This window comes from Cyclopterus lumpus, chromosome 12, assembly GCF_009769545.1.
Source record: "Cyclopterus lumpus isolate fCycLum1 chromosome 12, fCycLum1.pri, whole genome shotgun sequence".
Taxonomy (NCBI): Eukaryota; Metazoa; Chordata; class Actinopteri; order Perciformes; family Cyclopteridae; genus Cyclopterus; species Cyclopterus lumpus.
The window spans coordinates 11,547,181-11,564,675 of record NC_046977.1 but is presented as its reverse complement, the minus strand read 5'-3'; the positions used below and the strand labels follow the sequence as shown (position 1 = coordinate 11,564,675).

General features: G+C 41.8%; 1 protein-coding gene across 1 annotated transcript in view; it reads right to left on the bottom strand.

The window, feature by feature from the left end:
* The window catches only part of sardh (sarcosine dehydrogenase), a 34,099-nt gene extending 18,998 nt beyond the window's left edge, over nucleotides 1–15,101 (bottom strand). The window contains exons 1-10 of the mRNA XM_034546802.1: nucleotides 14,890–15,101; nucleotides 13,590–13,779; nucleotides 13,021–13,157; nucleotides 12,595–12,773; nucleotides 11,560–11,739; nucleotides 10,722–10,845; nucleotides 10,406–10,506; nucleotides 8,122–8,226; nucleotides 4,767–4,896; nucleotides 2,858–2,944 (exon numbers count right to left, since the gene is read on the bottom strand). Of these exons, the coding sequence (XP_034402693.1) occupies nucleotides 2,858–2,944; nucleotides 4,767–4,896; nucleotides 8,122–8,226; nucleotides 10,406–10,506; nucleotides 10,722–10,845; nucleotides 11,560–11,739; nucleotides 12,595–12,773; nucleotides 13,021–13,157; nucleotides 13,590–13,774 (1,228 nt within the window). The 5' untranslated portion in view covers nucleotides 13,775–13,779; nucleotides 14,890–15,101. The remainder of the gene's footprint in view (nucleotides 1–2,857; nucleotides 2,945–4,766; nucleotides 4,897–8,121; nucleotides 8,227–10,405; nucleotides 10,507–10,721; nucleotides 10,846–11,559; nucleotides 11,740–12,594; nucleotides 12,774–13,020; nucleotides 13,158–13,589; nucleotides 13,780–14,889) is intronic.
* Nucleotides 15,102–17,495: the final 2,394 nt, after the last annotated feature.

Genomic DNA, 17,495 nt, shown 5'->3' with positions numbered 1-17,495 from the left:
TTCTCCCTTTATCCATCATCGCTTCACTCATCTGCAGACAGTCACTCTGGGTGCCAAGCCTGGATGGATGTTTGAATGGCGGAATGGGGGGATGGATGGGAGCGGGGTTAGAGAGAAAGAGGAAGGAAGGTGGTAGGGGGGTGATGGAGTTCTCCCAACACTATGTGGAGACAACCAACAAGGTGAGGTGGCACTGATGAATGTCCCCAGAGATAACTACACTGATGTGTGAGCGAGTATCTGCGTGTGAACCCTTATGCCTGTGCTTCCACTCATCTCATCATCCCTCCTCTCTGCCATTGTACTTCCTCCTCCACTTCCCCTCCATCGGTATCTCGCTCCATTACTGTTTGTTTATGGTGTGCAAACATGTATTCCTGTATGTAATTATCTGTCACTCCCTGTCCTCTCTCCTGTATTGCTCTCAAATTATTTGTAGATAGTTTCCCTCTCCCTTTCTTCTGACATTTACAGTGATGCCGCGAGTGAATCAATAAATGCTTTAAAGAGGGAGAACACATGCATCATTATATTCATCCTTCTTTACCTTAGTAGTCTTGTAAACATGTTGTTTTGCAGGGGAAGAGACAAAGACGTCTCGGTCAAAGCAGTGATAACTCAAAGTCGTACATCAATTGCACTATAGCATTAATAACACTGCCGGCCTCAAGGCTAATTCTTCTGCAGTGGAAATCAGTGCAAACTCCCTCGGTTTAACACAGCGTCAAGGAAGTAACTCTTAGCTCTTTCTAAATTGGGTTGAGATATAATCAGAGGAGCTTCTGGGATAGATATATCAAAAACTGGGCCCCATTTTATAGAATTTGTTGAAAGCACAACCTTTGCTTGAATATATTTGCCAGAGATAGCTAGTTAGATCCAATGATGCATAATGTTGATTCTCTTATACTAAAAGCTGCTAAAGAATAATTACACAATGTGTCTTTGTTTGTTAAATATACAGAAATACAACCAAATTACCAATGAAGGTGCTCAGTATTATGATTATCAGAATGAATAAATACTCTCAAAGTTCATCGTGATGGTTTTGACACAAAGAAAAAGTAACTTAAGGTTTCTAGGTAACAAATATAACTTCTACAAGTAAGCAAAGTTACAGATTGCTTGGAAACCAGAATGAACTCTAGCAAGTCAAACAAAACTACAGAAGGGTCAAAAAGTTACCGAACACTCAGTGATGGATATTTTTTATGTGAATCTGTGGTTTGTGAATTACCCCACTTCCCTTGCCCTGCCCTGAGCCAAATAAGCTGTGTGAGTTCATGTGTGTGTGCATGTGTTTTTGTGTGATGGAGTGAACATGACAGAGGACTTTTCCCGTGCCAGAGGGACGACGCGGCAGGGGGAAGAAAGAGAGACGTATGTAAAGAAAGAAGGGAAACGAGGACAGCATGAGGAAAAGAAATTGCTGAGCTCCTGCTTTGATAAAAGCAAACATGTTTTGTTTGGCTGTGAGCATGCTGAGTTCAAGTGTGCGTTTGTCAGATTATCCTTGCTGTGCATAACCAGGTCACTGTTACCAGGTGCTATATATCGCTGGGCCCCATTTCAATGAGCTTGATACCAGCATGACGCATTCAAACTAGAGGACCGCAATACGTCCTCCACCTCCATTCAGAGAGGATTGTTACATTTTTATTTGCATAAAATACTGCATGGGTTTTTACATATTATTTTTAGACTATGACTGACATTTTTCCAACAAGCCCATTCGCTTGTTTTCTCTGACTTACACAAATATTAACTTGGCAATGATACATAACAGAGAGCCAGCAAACCTTCACATCTGATACACTGGAAAAATATAAATAATTTGTACAGCACAGCATAAAAACCATAAGCAATACAGGTCCAACCAATACGGCATGAGGCAATGTGTATCAAGGTGTACGAGCTACCAACAGCTCAGGGACAGCAGTGTGTGTGAGCCCTTGTTAACCTGGCAACAGATAACGAGGTACTAACTCACCTGCAAACAGACTGATGGACAGAATGAGTTTCTCGTGGATAAGTGGTTGAGGATTAAGAGAGCAAGAGAGAAAGCGCTCAACAGCAAAGGATCAATCAGTAGATCGCATCAAACGTACAAAAACTTAACTTCTGAAGCAGAAAACAACAGAGAAGGTAGGTGTGTGTGTAGGTGTGTGTGTGTGTGTGTGTGCGTGTGTTAGTGTTGAAACCACTGTATGCTCACTCATTAGAGCTCCAACCACTTCTCTTAACAACTTTAGAGCTCGACCCTGTGGTCTTTTGCTCTTATGCAGAAAAAAACCTTCTCTCAGCCTGCCTTAAAGCTCATGACGATTACTTTACCCTTTACGCCCCCTCGCTCGATGTTTCAGATGGCTGAGACGCTCACATTTCTGCCTGTCTAATGTCAAAGGTAAGCACATCTATGAGTGAAGTAATGCAGTGACTTGGGTTGTGTGTGTGTGTGTGTGTGTGTTCTATGGATTAAGTTCTCCATTATTCATGTGTTTGTGAGAGTGTCCACAGAAATTGGCGAAGGCTGGGTCAAAGGATGGGTAAAACACTCTTCGGCCATTTGTCCTTGCTCATTTTCTTCCTGTTTATGTTGCCGTGTGTGAAGGATTGCTTAGACCTTCCCAGCTCTACCATTTCATGGTTCCCTCAAGGGAAAGCTCTACATCACAAAGTATTTGAACGTGAGTGATATGTAGCATTTGTTTAAGACGTTGATGCTCTGACCGGAGATGTCTTTACACTCATGTGTGACGTCATCCTTGTGCAGCCTCATTTATCTCTCTCACTTTTCTTTAAAAAAAAAAAAAACTCCCCTGTTTTTTTTCAATCTTTCCGTCTCTGCAGCACTTACCAGCACTGTTGAAACCACAGCCCAGGAAGAAACCTCTGACCTCCGGCGCTTCTCCCATCAGTGGCTTGTGGTCAGCTGTGAATGATTCTGAAAACAGACAGCGAGAGAAACTTTGTCAATAAAAGTAACAAACACAGAATTACCACAGAGGTTACACGATTTTCCCATACAAGTCTTTTACTTTGTGTAAAAGACGATTTTTTAATTACATTTTGTCAATGTCTCACAAATCTTTACTGTGCTATAAATAGTTGTTAGCCATGTGTTGCTAATTGATGCTGCTCTTTGGGCTATTCCTTAATGGTTAGTCTCAACAGAAGCCCGCTAAACCAAGTCTCGTATTATCATGTCCACGCATGTTATGTAGTGGAGCCCTGTTCAAAGCCATGGAGCGAGTAATAAAACAATTAGTTTAGCTGTCGAGAAAATAGTAATGTCATTACTTTCAATAAGTAATACAAAATAACTGCTCACATTTTTCAAGTAACCAGCTCAACACTGGTAATAACAATAACCTGTATAAAGCAAGGTAGGAACTTACAACCTAAATAGAAATGTATCACTGTATCTGGGATAGTATGCAATACTGTGGGAGCTCTTTGGGGGACACAGATTACTTTTCCTTCTGGAGATGTCAAATTAAATCAATCAACACCACTTGTAACACTGATGAAATCCTGTGTCTCAAATTTTTTTTAAATGTTTTCTATTCAATATTTAGAGCATTAATATAAAAGTAATGTGAATGAAGTCACTCTCCCTATGCGTGTGATGTAATCCTTGCTTTGTTCCAGCAGGGCCAACCGCTTAGTGCATGTTAGTGCACGTGAGCGTGCAATCAGTAGTTAGCTCATGGCCACCGCTCTGTATTGTTAGCACCGTTAGCTGTGAGCCGTTCAGCCACAGAGTGTGCCAAAATAAATATGTGTAACCTTTCTCTTAGCCTGATCTACTTAACTCTAACTGCAACCTTAAGCCTAAGCCTACCTTTTACGTGATATAAGGACATACTGTAGGCACTTGGATCATGGTCGAGGGCTCCGTCAGCTTAATACTCAGTGTGGTTTACTCATCACGTCAACACAACAGTTGAAATTAAACAAAAGACAGCCTTAATGTGAGATTCACAGCCGAGGAGATGCTTTGCAACAACTCGGAAGAAATGGAGATACAAAAAATAGGATTTCATCGGAGCCTCCTCTCCCTCTGAGCTTCAGTCTTTTTTTCTTTACTTCTCTACTTATGTAGTTTCTCTCACTCTGTGAATCGCTACTACTATCTCAAATTTTCTCTGTACACGCTTTAAAGATTATTCCTGTCTTTCCCACATCTCCTTCTCAGTTTCTCTGTTTTCCATCTTTTCTCTGGTCCTTCATGTGCGTGTATAATTGTGTATATTTGTGTAACTTTATGTTTCGGTTGTCACTTCTTTCTCTGCAAACAGCTGCATCACACTATGATGATGAACAATCTAATTCAATGCTGTAACTTAAGGCTGCACAGACCGGCTCACTCAACCACTTCGGCAACGTGATATTGCCTGGACGTGAAGCTAATCGAACTATCTCTACAAACATGACACATAGTCTGCTAGGTTCAGTATTCATGAGCTAATGTATCAGTGGAGAGTTGCACAAGATCTTTTACAAGCGGATACATTTCAGTTTTAGATTAGAATGTGTCCAATTTAAGAAGTGTCATGAATGCTGCTCGTCCCCTGCTGCACTGCATAATGTTATAAGCAATTTACAAGAAGGGCTTGCAGGGTTTTCAAAAAAATGTCCGCCTCTGTGGAACTTGTGTGTGTTTGTGTTTTGTGTGTGTGTGTGTTTTGTGTGTGTGTGTGTGTGTGTGTGTGTGTGTGTGTGTGTGTTTGTGCGTGTGGGTGTGCGTGTGTGTGAGATAGTACCTGGTCCACAGACAGTGGACTTGATGCCAGTCTGCTCCAGACCAGGAACTCTGTTGATGGCACCCTCAATGTGTTGCGTGAATATATCCCAGTCCAGGTCAAACAGGCTGAAGGCAAAATTGTCAGACACCTAGGAGATACAACTCAGTGTAAGTGTATGCAAGGACTTTCTAATATTGGCAAAACACAAGTGTTATTTTTTAAAAGCAGCTGCTCATGTTGGCATGTTTTTAAGGAGCATTGATTTCCAATTTTACATATTTTAATGTGAAAATATCCAGGTTTTTAAAGTGGTTTCCCATAGATTTTGTGTTTCAAGTAAATAATGCATCTTGCTGAAAAAACACGTTGCTGTTCGCAAAGAGGTGCTGTTGCAAAGAGCACACATCCCATAGTGACAAAGTGAAGAGTGAGGCAATGACAACAATAAATAAAAAGTTAGATTACAGAGTCTTTGTGTAGAAACTGTGTGTGTTTTCTACACAATTAAATGAAAAACCTTTCATAACAGTTCATTCTGGCCACCTAATCAATGTTTTTCCAATATTCACTATCTCCAGATCCTTTTTTAGTCTCTGACAACTGCCCGCTCACTACGAGCGACAGCTTTCAACATTGTTATTTGATACACTTTTATTATAAAACAAAATATACTCGGCTCCGTCTGTCTTGTTCATATTTGCCACACAATGAATCCACACCACTTCAGTGGATTGTTGGATGTTCAATGTTCATCTTAAAGTCAAAATCATTTAACTTATGTGCTCTTTTTCCTTTTTCTTCCTCAACACTGTCCACATGTGACTGTAGACCGCCGGCTGTGTGAATAAGTCACACTCACTGCAGCCACAGCACAATCCCGTAGCATCTGTTGTATCTTTCTAACCGGGGAATCAACATCTGTCAAATCCCTCTCAGTTCCCTGTCCAAGCTTTAATTTGCTCCCATCTGCAACTCCCTCCTTTAGGTCCGACAACTCATGCCGTTCAGTGCCGATCGTCCATGCCTTAAAATTCTCCCCTCCTACACTAATTAATAATAAAGATTGAAGAGTCCAGCACATTCAGAAAAGCAGTCGGCGTCTTACTTTCAGAGCGTGACTGTGTTTCTGAGTCAGTGTAGACAAATCACGCTGGATAACAGCATCAACATACGGTCTAATATGTTAAATATAAGTGGGTCTTTAAATTAGACAGGCTTTCTGAGGGAGAAAAGACTTCCTATGGCTTACAATTAGTTTGGATTAAGACTTTAATGTCACAGGGAAGTACGCGCTGACAGTAGCTCCTTTCATGTGAACAAAGAGTGTCTGCATTATTACCCAGCACTGACACTCAACCCGGAGTATCTGAGGTGCAGCGCTCTTTGTCCTAGACGCCACACTTCTCTCAATCCCTCCCAAGCCATCGATCCTGCTCATCTCCACTCAGTAGGCATCCTCTATTCTCTCCGTCTCCCTGCTAATTCTCCTCTCTGTATCTCCTCTTTCTTCCTCCATTCGCCTCAAAACATCAAAGCAACGCTCAGCTGCAGAACGAGAACAAAAGAAGCTGCTTCTGCACAAAGAAATCCTCTCAAATGTAAAAAAACACTGGAGGAGTGTAGACAGGCAGGCAGCCAGACGGAAAGTCATGAAGTCAATATTATCAGTGTCCTGCAAAAACCCTGCTCGATAACTTTTATTCAAGATTGAGGTATCTTTTCTAAATGTATTTCATCGCAAGGCTCACTCTTAAACATGAACAGGTTGAGCAGAGCAACCTTTACTTGTTAATGGTATGTGTCAAGGATTGGATTGTCAGAGCACAGATTTAAAGAACAAATCAATCAATCAAACGGGCACGCAAGTGTGGAACACCAGAACGGGAAAAAGAGCCAAGATGCCTGCCACCAAACCGGCCAGCCTAGTTAACACGCTGCTCTAAAAAGCTCTCCTTGAGAGAAAGTACGCATCCCTTTTAAATAGTCTGTCTGGGCCCGAAAAACAGCCTGTACGATTACCTATTATACAAGCCAAGAGAGTCGTTTTAATCATTTGACCTCATCTTCACATCCTTTTGTGTTACAAAAAAAATGTTTTAGTTGTTATATTCCAATAAAAGCAATGTCACCTGTAGCGGAGATAAGAATATAATATAATATAATATACATACATTGTTGGTGGTGTTAAATCAATGGCTTTATTGCCTTTGGAGCATATGCTATGCTCATCAATCTTTATGTTATGCTCAGATTTACATTACTTTTCAAATGCCCACGATATCTAGCAAAAAACTCTGAATCTATTAGGCCCTTCCATTAGTGTGGAATTCACTAATTAATTAATTTCTATTTATAAATCAGCATACCAACCTTGCTTCAATGCAACCTCAGGTACAGTGTACACTGTACACGCTTGTTGCAGGACTTGCAATGTGGCATCCACTTTTGGATCAATTTTAATAGCAAAAGAAAAAGTTGGACATTTTGGGAAATACACTCATTTGTTTTCTTGTCTTCAGTTGGATGAGAGGGTTGATGACACCACTCTCCCGCTATGAACCACTAATTGTCACTGTTGCATTTCTCTACATGTACGAGTAAAACAAATGAGATAGATTGTGTTAATAAGTCAGCTTTTAACTGTTAAGTAGTCATTCATTTTTACCTTTGGACAGAGCCAGGCTGTTTACACCTTCTCTAAACTAATAACACATCCTGAGTCCGGCTCCATACTTTAAAGAAATTATTCACATTTTTAAGAAACAGGCTTACTTGCTTTCTTGGTCATTAGTTTGTTGATTTATTAAAAATATTGTGTTGGTACTGAATATAATGCTAGAACCAGAAGCTGGTGAGCTTCTCTTAAAGCAAAGTATGGAGACAGTATGGTTGTCATGCTGTTGCCTCCACCTGTTGTTGCTTTCATTTGCACACAACCAGGTGAAATTGATTCACAATCGTTTATGATCGTAATGGGACAGATCAATGTTCAAGAAGTTTAATTGACTTGTTATACTGTGATGATTAGGTGGTTCCTTCATTATTTTGTGCAGTGTATATAATGATTTTGCCACTACTGAATAGCTCCTTCCACCACTGGGAGATTAGTGAACAACACACAGTTGTAATAGTCCTGCTATGAATACATTTTGACCTCCATGCTAATACAGCAGTAAGAACTAAAGGCAAGAAAAAAACAACTAAAAGAGACAAATTGACTAAGTATATAAACAGGATTAAACTTTATATAGTTCTCAATTGAAGTGTTTGATTGTATGTCATCTAACTCATATCATCAGTCACTACGTAAGGCTTCAGCGTCTGTAAATTATCTATAGGCAATAACTGTTAATCAGATGATATTCAAGCTTACCTCATCCCAGAAGATGGGGTTTTGTTCATAACCCCCCACAGACAGGGCGTCACCTTGGAGGCGCAGGTACACTGATGCATCATGGTCCCTGACATTTGGCATGTTCTGCAACGAGTGAAGATTAAAGTGGAAACATTAAAAACATGAATTAGTCCAAACAAATTGTGTTTCAATGGCTAAATGATGGGCAGATTTATAAAAGAAAGATGAATTATAAGAGCCTCAATCTACATATAAGAGATTACTGTGTTTGATTGGCAGATCTAACTGTAACGTTAACAATGACAAGACACAAAAATAAGCAAGTTGATGTTACATAATTCAAGCTGTACCAGAAAACGCTTGGTATTCTAACCAGAAAATGAACTAAGCTTATGATGAAACCTAGGTTTTGCGAAAGCCAAAGTTCATATTACAAAGCACATTTTCCTTTTACTCCACCCATATTCTTCCATAGTATTCAGTAGTGTTTGGTATTTTACACAGAGGCATACATACAGAAAAGGGTATATAATACAGGACATAACAACGACAAAAGTTTTTACAGCTCTAGTGGCATACCATGACATGCCTTAACAAACCAGAGAGCTGCTTTACGTATGGTACGGCATGACACCCCATGAAATCTTCTTTCCGAAACACAGCAGAGAGAAGCATTCATCCCCTTGGATCTGAGTAAATATTATTGTAGAAGTGTCTCACGAATAGTCATAAACGAGTCCTTTGGATGGATTCTGTCAAGAGTGCTTTTCATTCCAAAGCCAATTGGCTCCGTGGGTACAAAACCAAAATACCAGTGAACAAGCTGACATTTGGAAACAGCACGCTACATATAATAACAGCCACACTGCGCCTTTCCTCTCTCTTCTTTAGCGCGTACAGTCAAGCAGCTTACTCCGTGTGGTCAACACTGGACTTCGATACACTCACAGATAAAAGAACCACATGCACCAGTTATCAGCAAGCATTTCAAACCCACCACAGCAGCGGAGGGCAAAAACACATGTATTCACACGCAGACGTGTGGTCAGCATGAGACGTTTGACCTGACCAGTTGCACACCCTGGTGGGAACAGATTTCTCGGTGGCCTCCGACTGTGTCATTCTGCTTGTGTGGGCTGATGTCTGTGGACATGATGTCGCAGTAATGCTGGTTAAGCTGCTCTTAAACTACATAACACAGAGAAGCTCTGACAGCCCCCCTAAAACCACAGGCCTCTAGAGGCTGAGCATAGTTATGCATGTGTACACACTGACTAAAGCTAACACACACACGCACACACGATTCACAATCAGTGGTAAAGTTTACACAAGCCGTGTCAGACATGTGTTGAATCTGCATATCGAGGCATACATCTGCAATACACACACACACACACACACACACACACACACACACACACACACACACACACACTCAGCGTTAAAAGGATACAAATAAATCAATCTCCCTTTCTCTCTTACACAAATACGCACACACACTTCACTAATAACATTCTGGACCATTACAGGTGTCACAGTGCCCCCTGCAGGACATACAGACTTAATACAGACAGATGAAGGAATGTCTGTCTCAATGGGGAGTTAAATGAGCAGAATCCAAAATATAAGCTATATTAGTACTTTGTATGAGGATGCATGAATAGTGCATTAAACATGTATTATGTATAGTATTTTTTCTATATTATGTATAAGCTTCAAGCCTTCCTTATAATCCTAAGAGTCACATCGTACAATAATTGTCACAAGGTAATAATGGCATTGTGTCATCAGATATACAATCAGGATTCATAGAGTTCTGAAAGGCAATAAGTTGTTGAAAGTGCCATGCTGCTTTATGTTGTCCGAAAAATGTATTTGACAATTTGCTTAGAATAAAAAGCATATGATACTATGACATGTATGAGTAACCATAATGTTATGACATGTATGAGTAACCATAATGTTACAGAAAGGCTTTGTATTTTAACGAGATGGAAAACAGAAGATTACATGGTCAAAGTATGCTGTATCAATACTACTCACAGGCAAAGAGCACAACAGCTCTACAAGTCATTTGGTAGAATTAATGAAACAACACTACTGATTAAAATGACCCCATACTGAAACATACACATACACAAGTAGCACAAATAAAACATGATTGAATGTTATTGCCTCTCTATGAGCCCCATAAACCAAACAAATGACAGAATAGAGCTGTTATGATCAGGAGCCACTTCTTTGATTGATTGATTGATGAACCACAGTGAGGCTGTTCAGGTATGACACATGGAGGTCCTACCTGTATGCCTTCAATTCTCTCTGTCACCACATAGGCGTGATGCATTGCAATAAGAGGGACCTTGACTCCAGCCATTTCCCCCAGCTTGGTGGCCCACACACCTGCATATAACACACAGGGACACAAATATTATAAGCATGCCACCTTTACATGTAGATAATATAATTTGGGGAAAAAAATTGCAGCAAATTGTATATTTGAGTTTCACAACTCAGCTCCAAATATCCCCTTGAGTTACACCCAGAATGCCGCATCCTATGTCAAATAAAACCAAAATCCATTTCAAGTTCATTCGCTGATCTTGTCTGAGTCTCACCTGCACAGTTCACCACACAAGGTGTGTCAATGGTCCCATGAGGAGTCTCCACGGCCTTCACCCTCTTCACACCAAAGTCATCTGTCCGCACTTGGATACCGGTCACAGGGCAGTTCTCGATCACCTGAATAAAAGACACGCTTTAAAAGATAATGTATATGCTCTGCTCCACCCTGACGAGTTGTACAGTTATCCAATGTGATATTATTAGAGCCCTTGTATCTGCTCTCTGATGTTGTGAAAAGACCTGATGTTCTCCAACGCTGCTGTGAAGGCAGTGGCGGTTCGGTCTACTGACTCAATCACTCTCCTTTTATAATCCTGTTCATATTCAATTCCTCAAAGATTACTAGTACAGCGTAAGACAATTGTTAATCAAACTTTGTCTACGTGAGGCCCAAAAGTCAGACTAAAGCCTGAGGTTCTCAAAAACAAAAATAGAATTGTATTTGGCTGACTAAACTGCAATCCACTGTATTATATGATGAATCTCATAATATTTTTTTTAAAACACATGGTTAAGTGCCTCCCATATAGGAGGAACATGCATACACATACAAGTGCACATACACCTAGCTGCTGCGCTAATGGCAGGAAATAGGAAGTTACAGTAGTCTAATAGAGAAAAGATTATTAGAAGCGGTCTTGATGTTGCTAGCGAGGGGTCCAATTTAACAGCATGTAAATAATACACACGTATATATATATATATCTATATATACTGTAAGTGATCAAGCGACAGCCAGACACACCGCGTCGTGTCCATGAATAGAACAGAACATTATGTATACTGCTGGTCCAGGAGGAACACCACTAGTCAGCAGACAGGCGCTCTTACCTTGGCTCCCCTGGCGGTGGCAGCTCTGGTCAGGGTGGTGCAGGTGCCTGCTGGGTCCATGGTGCCATCTTTTGGTACATACAGGGTTCCATACAGATCATCAACGTTCATCAGAGGATACAGGTCCTTGGTCTCCGCGGGTGACAGGACATGGGACTCGATACCATAAACTTTACCCAGCTAGAAAAGAGGAGAGATCGTTGTTGTTGCATCACCTTTATTCTACGTCAAAACGAGAACACTTTGCACAACACTTGCTGAAGCACACTGTATGAAGGAGGAGTTGAGTAACAGCCACAAGGACGTCTTCGCAGCCTATGGAGGTGTTTCGGCTCGCAGAGGGCCTTCCAACCTTCACCCTTCAGCGTCAAAGTCCTGAGTCGAAGTGCAGAATAATATCGACTCTGCTTTTTAAAGCCCGAAGAGTAGCTGTAAATAGGTTTCGACCCATTTAAATGCAATTCTTAAAAACTGCTAATTTACTAGGAGGGTGGGCTGTGCGCACAAATCAAGTTTCTGGTCATTATCTCAATAACATCATTATTTATGAGCCCTCTAACTGACAGAAACAATCAGTAATTATTTGTAGAAACGTTTGGACATTTAACTTGCAGCAATCACAGTTGAATATACAATTATTTTCATGCACTGTAGGAGCCTGTTGATCGTTACGCTTTAGTGTACAAGCAGTTGGCCAGTGATTATTTGCATCTCCTACTTACAAACTGATTTTGGAACCAAGGATATCTTTTGTGGAGCATTGCTGAGATTTACAGCTTTTTGCTTGTCGCATAAATGTATAGGAATTTTACAAAAACTATGTTTTTTTAAAAAATATTTTCTGAGCGGATCCATTTCGACTATTTGATCATAATTACATTGCTAGGAAACAGCTTAGGCCCACGTTTGATAATGAATTGTGTTTAAAAAGTCAAATAAATATTTTTATGAGAATATAGTTTGGTTCCCAATGTGACACTTCACAGAGGAAAAGTCAAATTGCATTTTATCACATTAAACAATCTTTATTCTCACCGACATGAGGCGCTTGTACTCGTCCAGCCTCTGCTTGTTGGAGGCAATGAAGAGTCCTCCGTTCTGAATCCAGCCTGTGTGGAGGCCCGTCTCCTCCTCCAGGTCTTTGCTGATCACATTCCTGGTGTGGGCTAAGAGCTCTACCTCAACATCACTAGGACGGAGCTGCCACAGCAGGCCTAGTGAACGTACACACAATGGCAGATCAACAAATAAGGCATGTTCAGTGTGCAGGTCCACATACAAAATACAACTGTGAGCACGTTATCCGCAGATACCTTATCAATACTTGAAGCACAGGAGATATGGACAAAAGATACAGTAGGTAGTGCAGTGAAAACAAGTAAGGATGGCTGGTTTGAACTCACATTGCACTACTGCACCTAAAAGTACCCCTCATTCTCCATGTTCTATGCGGTTTGTTACCTGCGGTGTGCCAGGTGGTGCCAGACGTCAGGCGGTCTCTCTCCAGCAGAACTACGTTGGTCATGCCCATTTTAGCCAGGTGGTAGATGGTCTGACAGCCCAGACTGCCTCCTCCGATCACCACCACATCCGCTGATCTGAGGCAGGTAGCAGACCACCACAGGTGAGCTGAGAGCATGGCTTTCAGAGTGGGATAAAGGCGATGCCACGTAAAACTCAAACCAGCGACAATAATTTAAATTAAGTCAAAACCAAAGTGATTTTATTTATGTAAAAGGTCAAGTTGTACACTCTTTTTGTTGAGAGTTACCAAAAAAAGCAGAGCAAAAACAGCAAAAACAAAAGTTTCTGGTTTTATTGGGGATTACGTGATGCAAGCCATAATGTATTGATCCATCGCACAAACCCTCAATTTACCCAGGTGTGTGTTTATTCTTCATGCCAAATCATCTCACCGTGGTTTTAAAAATTCCAACAGAAGCTGGTCTTAAAATGCAAAAGCTACTGCAAGTCAACGGTCACTTTGAGTGCACACAACACAGGTAACACCATCCGCCCACTAAGCAAACCTGGGTAAAGGTTTAGTGGGTCCAGAGGAGGATCCATCCTTTTGTTGGAGCGTCGTCTCGTAGGGAACACTCTTTTCCTTGGTGGGCTCCGAGCTGTAGGACCGAGCGGTTGTCCGGCACAAGGGAGAGAGAGGAGGCCGCACTGCCGTCACCACACGCCGCACTGCACGCCCGAGGAAGGCCATGGCCCCTGTGATCAGTCAGAGGATACAAAGAGGCAGAGTGATGCTGCAGAAACAATGTGGACTGTATTCATGCCGAATATCCAAGGCCATAGTAAAGTGATGTGTAATACACCTTTGTTCAAAGTTATTTACAGAAAGCCATTTCTCAATGTCAAGGCTACATAATGTACACCGTATATCCTGTAGGAGTAAGGCATAGTAAGCTGTCACACTATTTATAGCCAATAAATATGCAAAAACAAGCCAGTGTACCACTTCATCAAATTGCATTGTGTATTATTTCATATACAATATGGTGGAAAGTTTCAGGGAGTCAGGTGAAACCGGTGCTTTGAGATAATGTTGTCAAACTCCAGTTCCAATCAGCCAAGGCTGAACACATAAGAGATCAAGGTTCACCGTGTCGTGTATTACAAATAAAAGATTAAGCTGCAACTTGAACACGCTTTCAATGAATGAGAAACAAGTTTAATACGGAAACATATCTGCGTGCAATGCCATAACATTACACAACTGAGATACACACTTGGAGCATAACACTAATGCTATAACTAATAATTATGCAGCTTCTATGTGTTTTTTTGTTGTTGCTTTGACTCGTCTTGTACCGACTAAACTTGACTACCCGGTTTAGGGTGACATTTGCCGAAGAGTTACTGTGGACTAAATCAGTTTATACGCAAGTGCTTATTCATCAGTGGTCATTGCAGTGCTTCAAACTAAATGCATAAATAAATATGACGCCGAGGGGGAGGAGCTGGACTCGTTCGCGTCGGGGCTGCTTGGATGCAGAGGTTTGCTGCTGCTGTTGTCTCGGTTTTCTGTTTCTTGTGCACTCTCAATGTTTAAACTCCGTGCTTGTCGCTTCATTCTGGAACAGACGCAAAAGCGTGACCACGTTAGCACGTCAACGTAACGTAACCCATTGGACAAGACAGCACGCATTCGCCTGTAAACGCCACGTCCTAAAACATAACAGCAGCCTGAGCGGATTGCAGGTTGTAACGCGACATCAAGCCTCGGTCACATTAAACGAGGTTACCAAAACCAGCAGCTTCCACCGTGCAGAAACGGTGTTGCACAACAGAAAGTTCGGTCTTCACGTGCACACTTACACTCGGTTCTGCCTTGTACGGGGTCTCCCGGGGAAAAAAAACACGCTCGATGTGAAAAAAGTGAAGAAAACAAAAAATAGTTTGCAGAAAATACGGGATTGGAGAAACAAAAAATAAATGTCCGAGTACTTGTTTATATCGGAGACAAGCCGCGTGGTAGTGGGGCTGCGGTCCAGCAGCTGTCCAACTGAGGCTTGCTCGAAGTGAACTACACTTCGCCTCGCGCGTGTGGGCGAGACCAGGCGGCAGCCACAGGGGGCGGTGTTGCCAGGTGAGGTTGACAGTTTCCAACCCAATCACAACTTTAAGCCCGCCCCATTCAATACAATAAGACCAAATCACAACATATAGAAAATAGAAAAACACATCATAGCGTATATGCATCAAATACCCAAAGATAAACCCACAAAGAGCGCAGTCAGACAACCACACAGATCCACATGTCAATAATCCTGTTAGATCAGGGGTGGGCAAACTTTTTGGCTCAGGGGCCACATTGACTTTTAAAATTTGACAGACGGGCAGGGCCAGTATCAGATGGATGGAGAGCAGGCCCGTTTGTAGGATTCCAAGAAAGGGGGGGGCTAAGCCCCAAGGGGAGTGTCACCCTGGTGAATGTGTGCGCACAGCAAATTTTTCTTCGGGCCCCTGATATCAATCTATGACAGTTCATAGATTGGTTCAATCAGAAGTAGTGTGATTTTGCACTGTAGTTTTGCTTGCATTCAGTATATGATAAAACAAGAGACATCATTTCAGGGTCATAGTGATATTTTATGCTCATTTGGACACTATCACTGAGATAAAGATGAACTAGTTCAGTGTCAAATATACCATTCAATGGAAAAAAACATTATAACAATCTATATTAATGCAAAGAATAGAGAGATGTAGATAGTTATTTCTTGTATTTCGAATTTGCTTGTTCACACTCGCTCACTGGAGACAGTTTCTAACTTCCCTTTCATTTGCCTCAAGTAAACCTGAATGTAAGGAGGTAACAATCGTTAACAACTACAGACAGACACATTCTGTAACTACCTGGACTTACAGGTAAACCTGAATGTAAGCAGGTAACAGTTGTTAACAACTACAGACAGCCACATTCTGTAACTACCTGGACTTACAGGTAAACCTGAATGTAAGCAGGTAACAATCGTTAACAACTACAGACAGCCACATTATGTAACTACCTGAACTTACAGGTAAACCTGAATGTAAGCAGGTAACACTGTTAACATTCTGTAGCCCCCCTAAAATAGGCCTAACGACGCCCCTGATGGAGAGTGTTTGTGTGAACCAATATGAATTACAAGTAAAAGCCAATAACTAAAAGTAAAGAAACCGTTTCAGTGGAACAGTGTTGTTGGTCCAGGGCGGTGCAGTCCCGTGGGTTTGATGTGCGTTCGTTATGCCGAGGAAAAATACTCTGGATGCAGCTGTTAATTGTACAACTCTCCGGCCACAGAAAGTGACATGCCAAATTAAAATGACCAGAACTCTTCGAAAGTTAACGTTTTACGACGTAATTCAAAAGGATTGTGAACAGTAAGAAGCTTAACTTTCCAGCGGTATGCGGAACATTACCGTGAGCTTGCCTGTGAGGGGAAGGGTGGACGTGAGCAGCGAGCAGCAGGCTGGACTCGCAGCCTGACGCGCCAGCAGAAAGCACGGCACGCAGCGCGGTGACGCTTCTCCGTTCCCGACTTGAGTTTCCTGAAGCACGATGACGGCAACAGACCAGCATCGATGTTTCGTAATGCTGATTTATTGATCAGCTCTTTCGAGCTGTTTGTGTGCGCGCTCTCCTGCAGCAGAAAGCGTGACGGCGCTCTTTAACCTGCCGTGTTCTGCTGCAGGAGCGCGCACACGCAGCCCCGAGCGTACGAAGCGTTACAGCGGTCTTTACTATAATTTATCATTCATAATACTCGGCGGGCCGGATCAAAACGCCCAACGGGCCGGATCCGGCACGCGGGCCCTAGTTTGCCCACCCTTGTTAGATCCATCGCTATCTGAGGTTTGCAAACCAGATTCAGATTTATTCATATTTGTTTGAAAGGTGTGTGTCTGACATTGCATTACATCCTTTATTCTTGTTATGTCTACCCTGTAAAGTACTTTTTAATAAGTATTACTATTATCATTAATATTATTATTATTATTATAAAATATATATACACTAAAATAAGTGTTCTTGCAAATAGGGCAACCACTCTGCGGATGCATCACATTTAAGGGCACCCATTAGTGCACTGCATCTTCTTTTTTCCACTGGAAGGTCACCCCAGAGGGCACTTCTTCATGTTTTCTCCACTGGAAGGTCACTACAGAGGGTACTTCTTCATGTTTTCTCCACTGGAAGGTCACTACAGAGGGTACTTCTTCATGTTTTCTCCACTGGAAGGTCACTACAGAGGGTACTTCTTCATGTTTTCTCCACTGGAATGTCACTCCAGAGGGCACTTCTTCATGTTTTCTCCACTGGAAGGTCACTACAGAGGGTACTTCTTCATGTTTTCTCCACTGGAAGGTCACTACAGAGGGTACTTCTTCATGTTTTCTCCACTGGAAGGTCACTCCAGAGGGTACTTCTTCATGTTTTC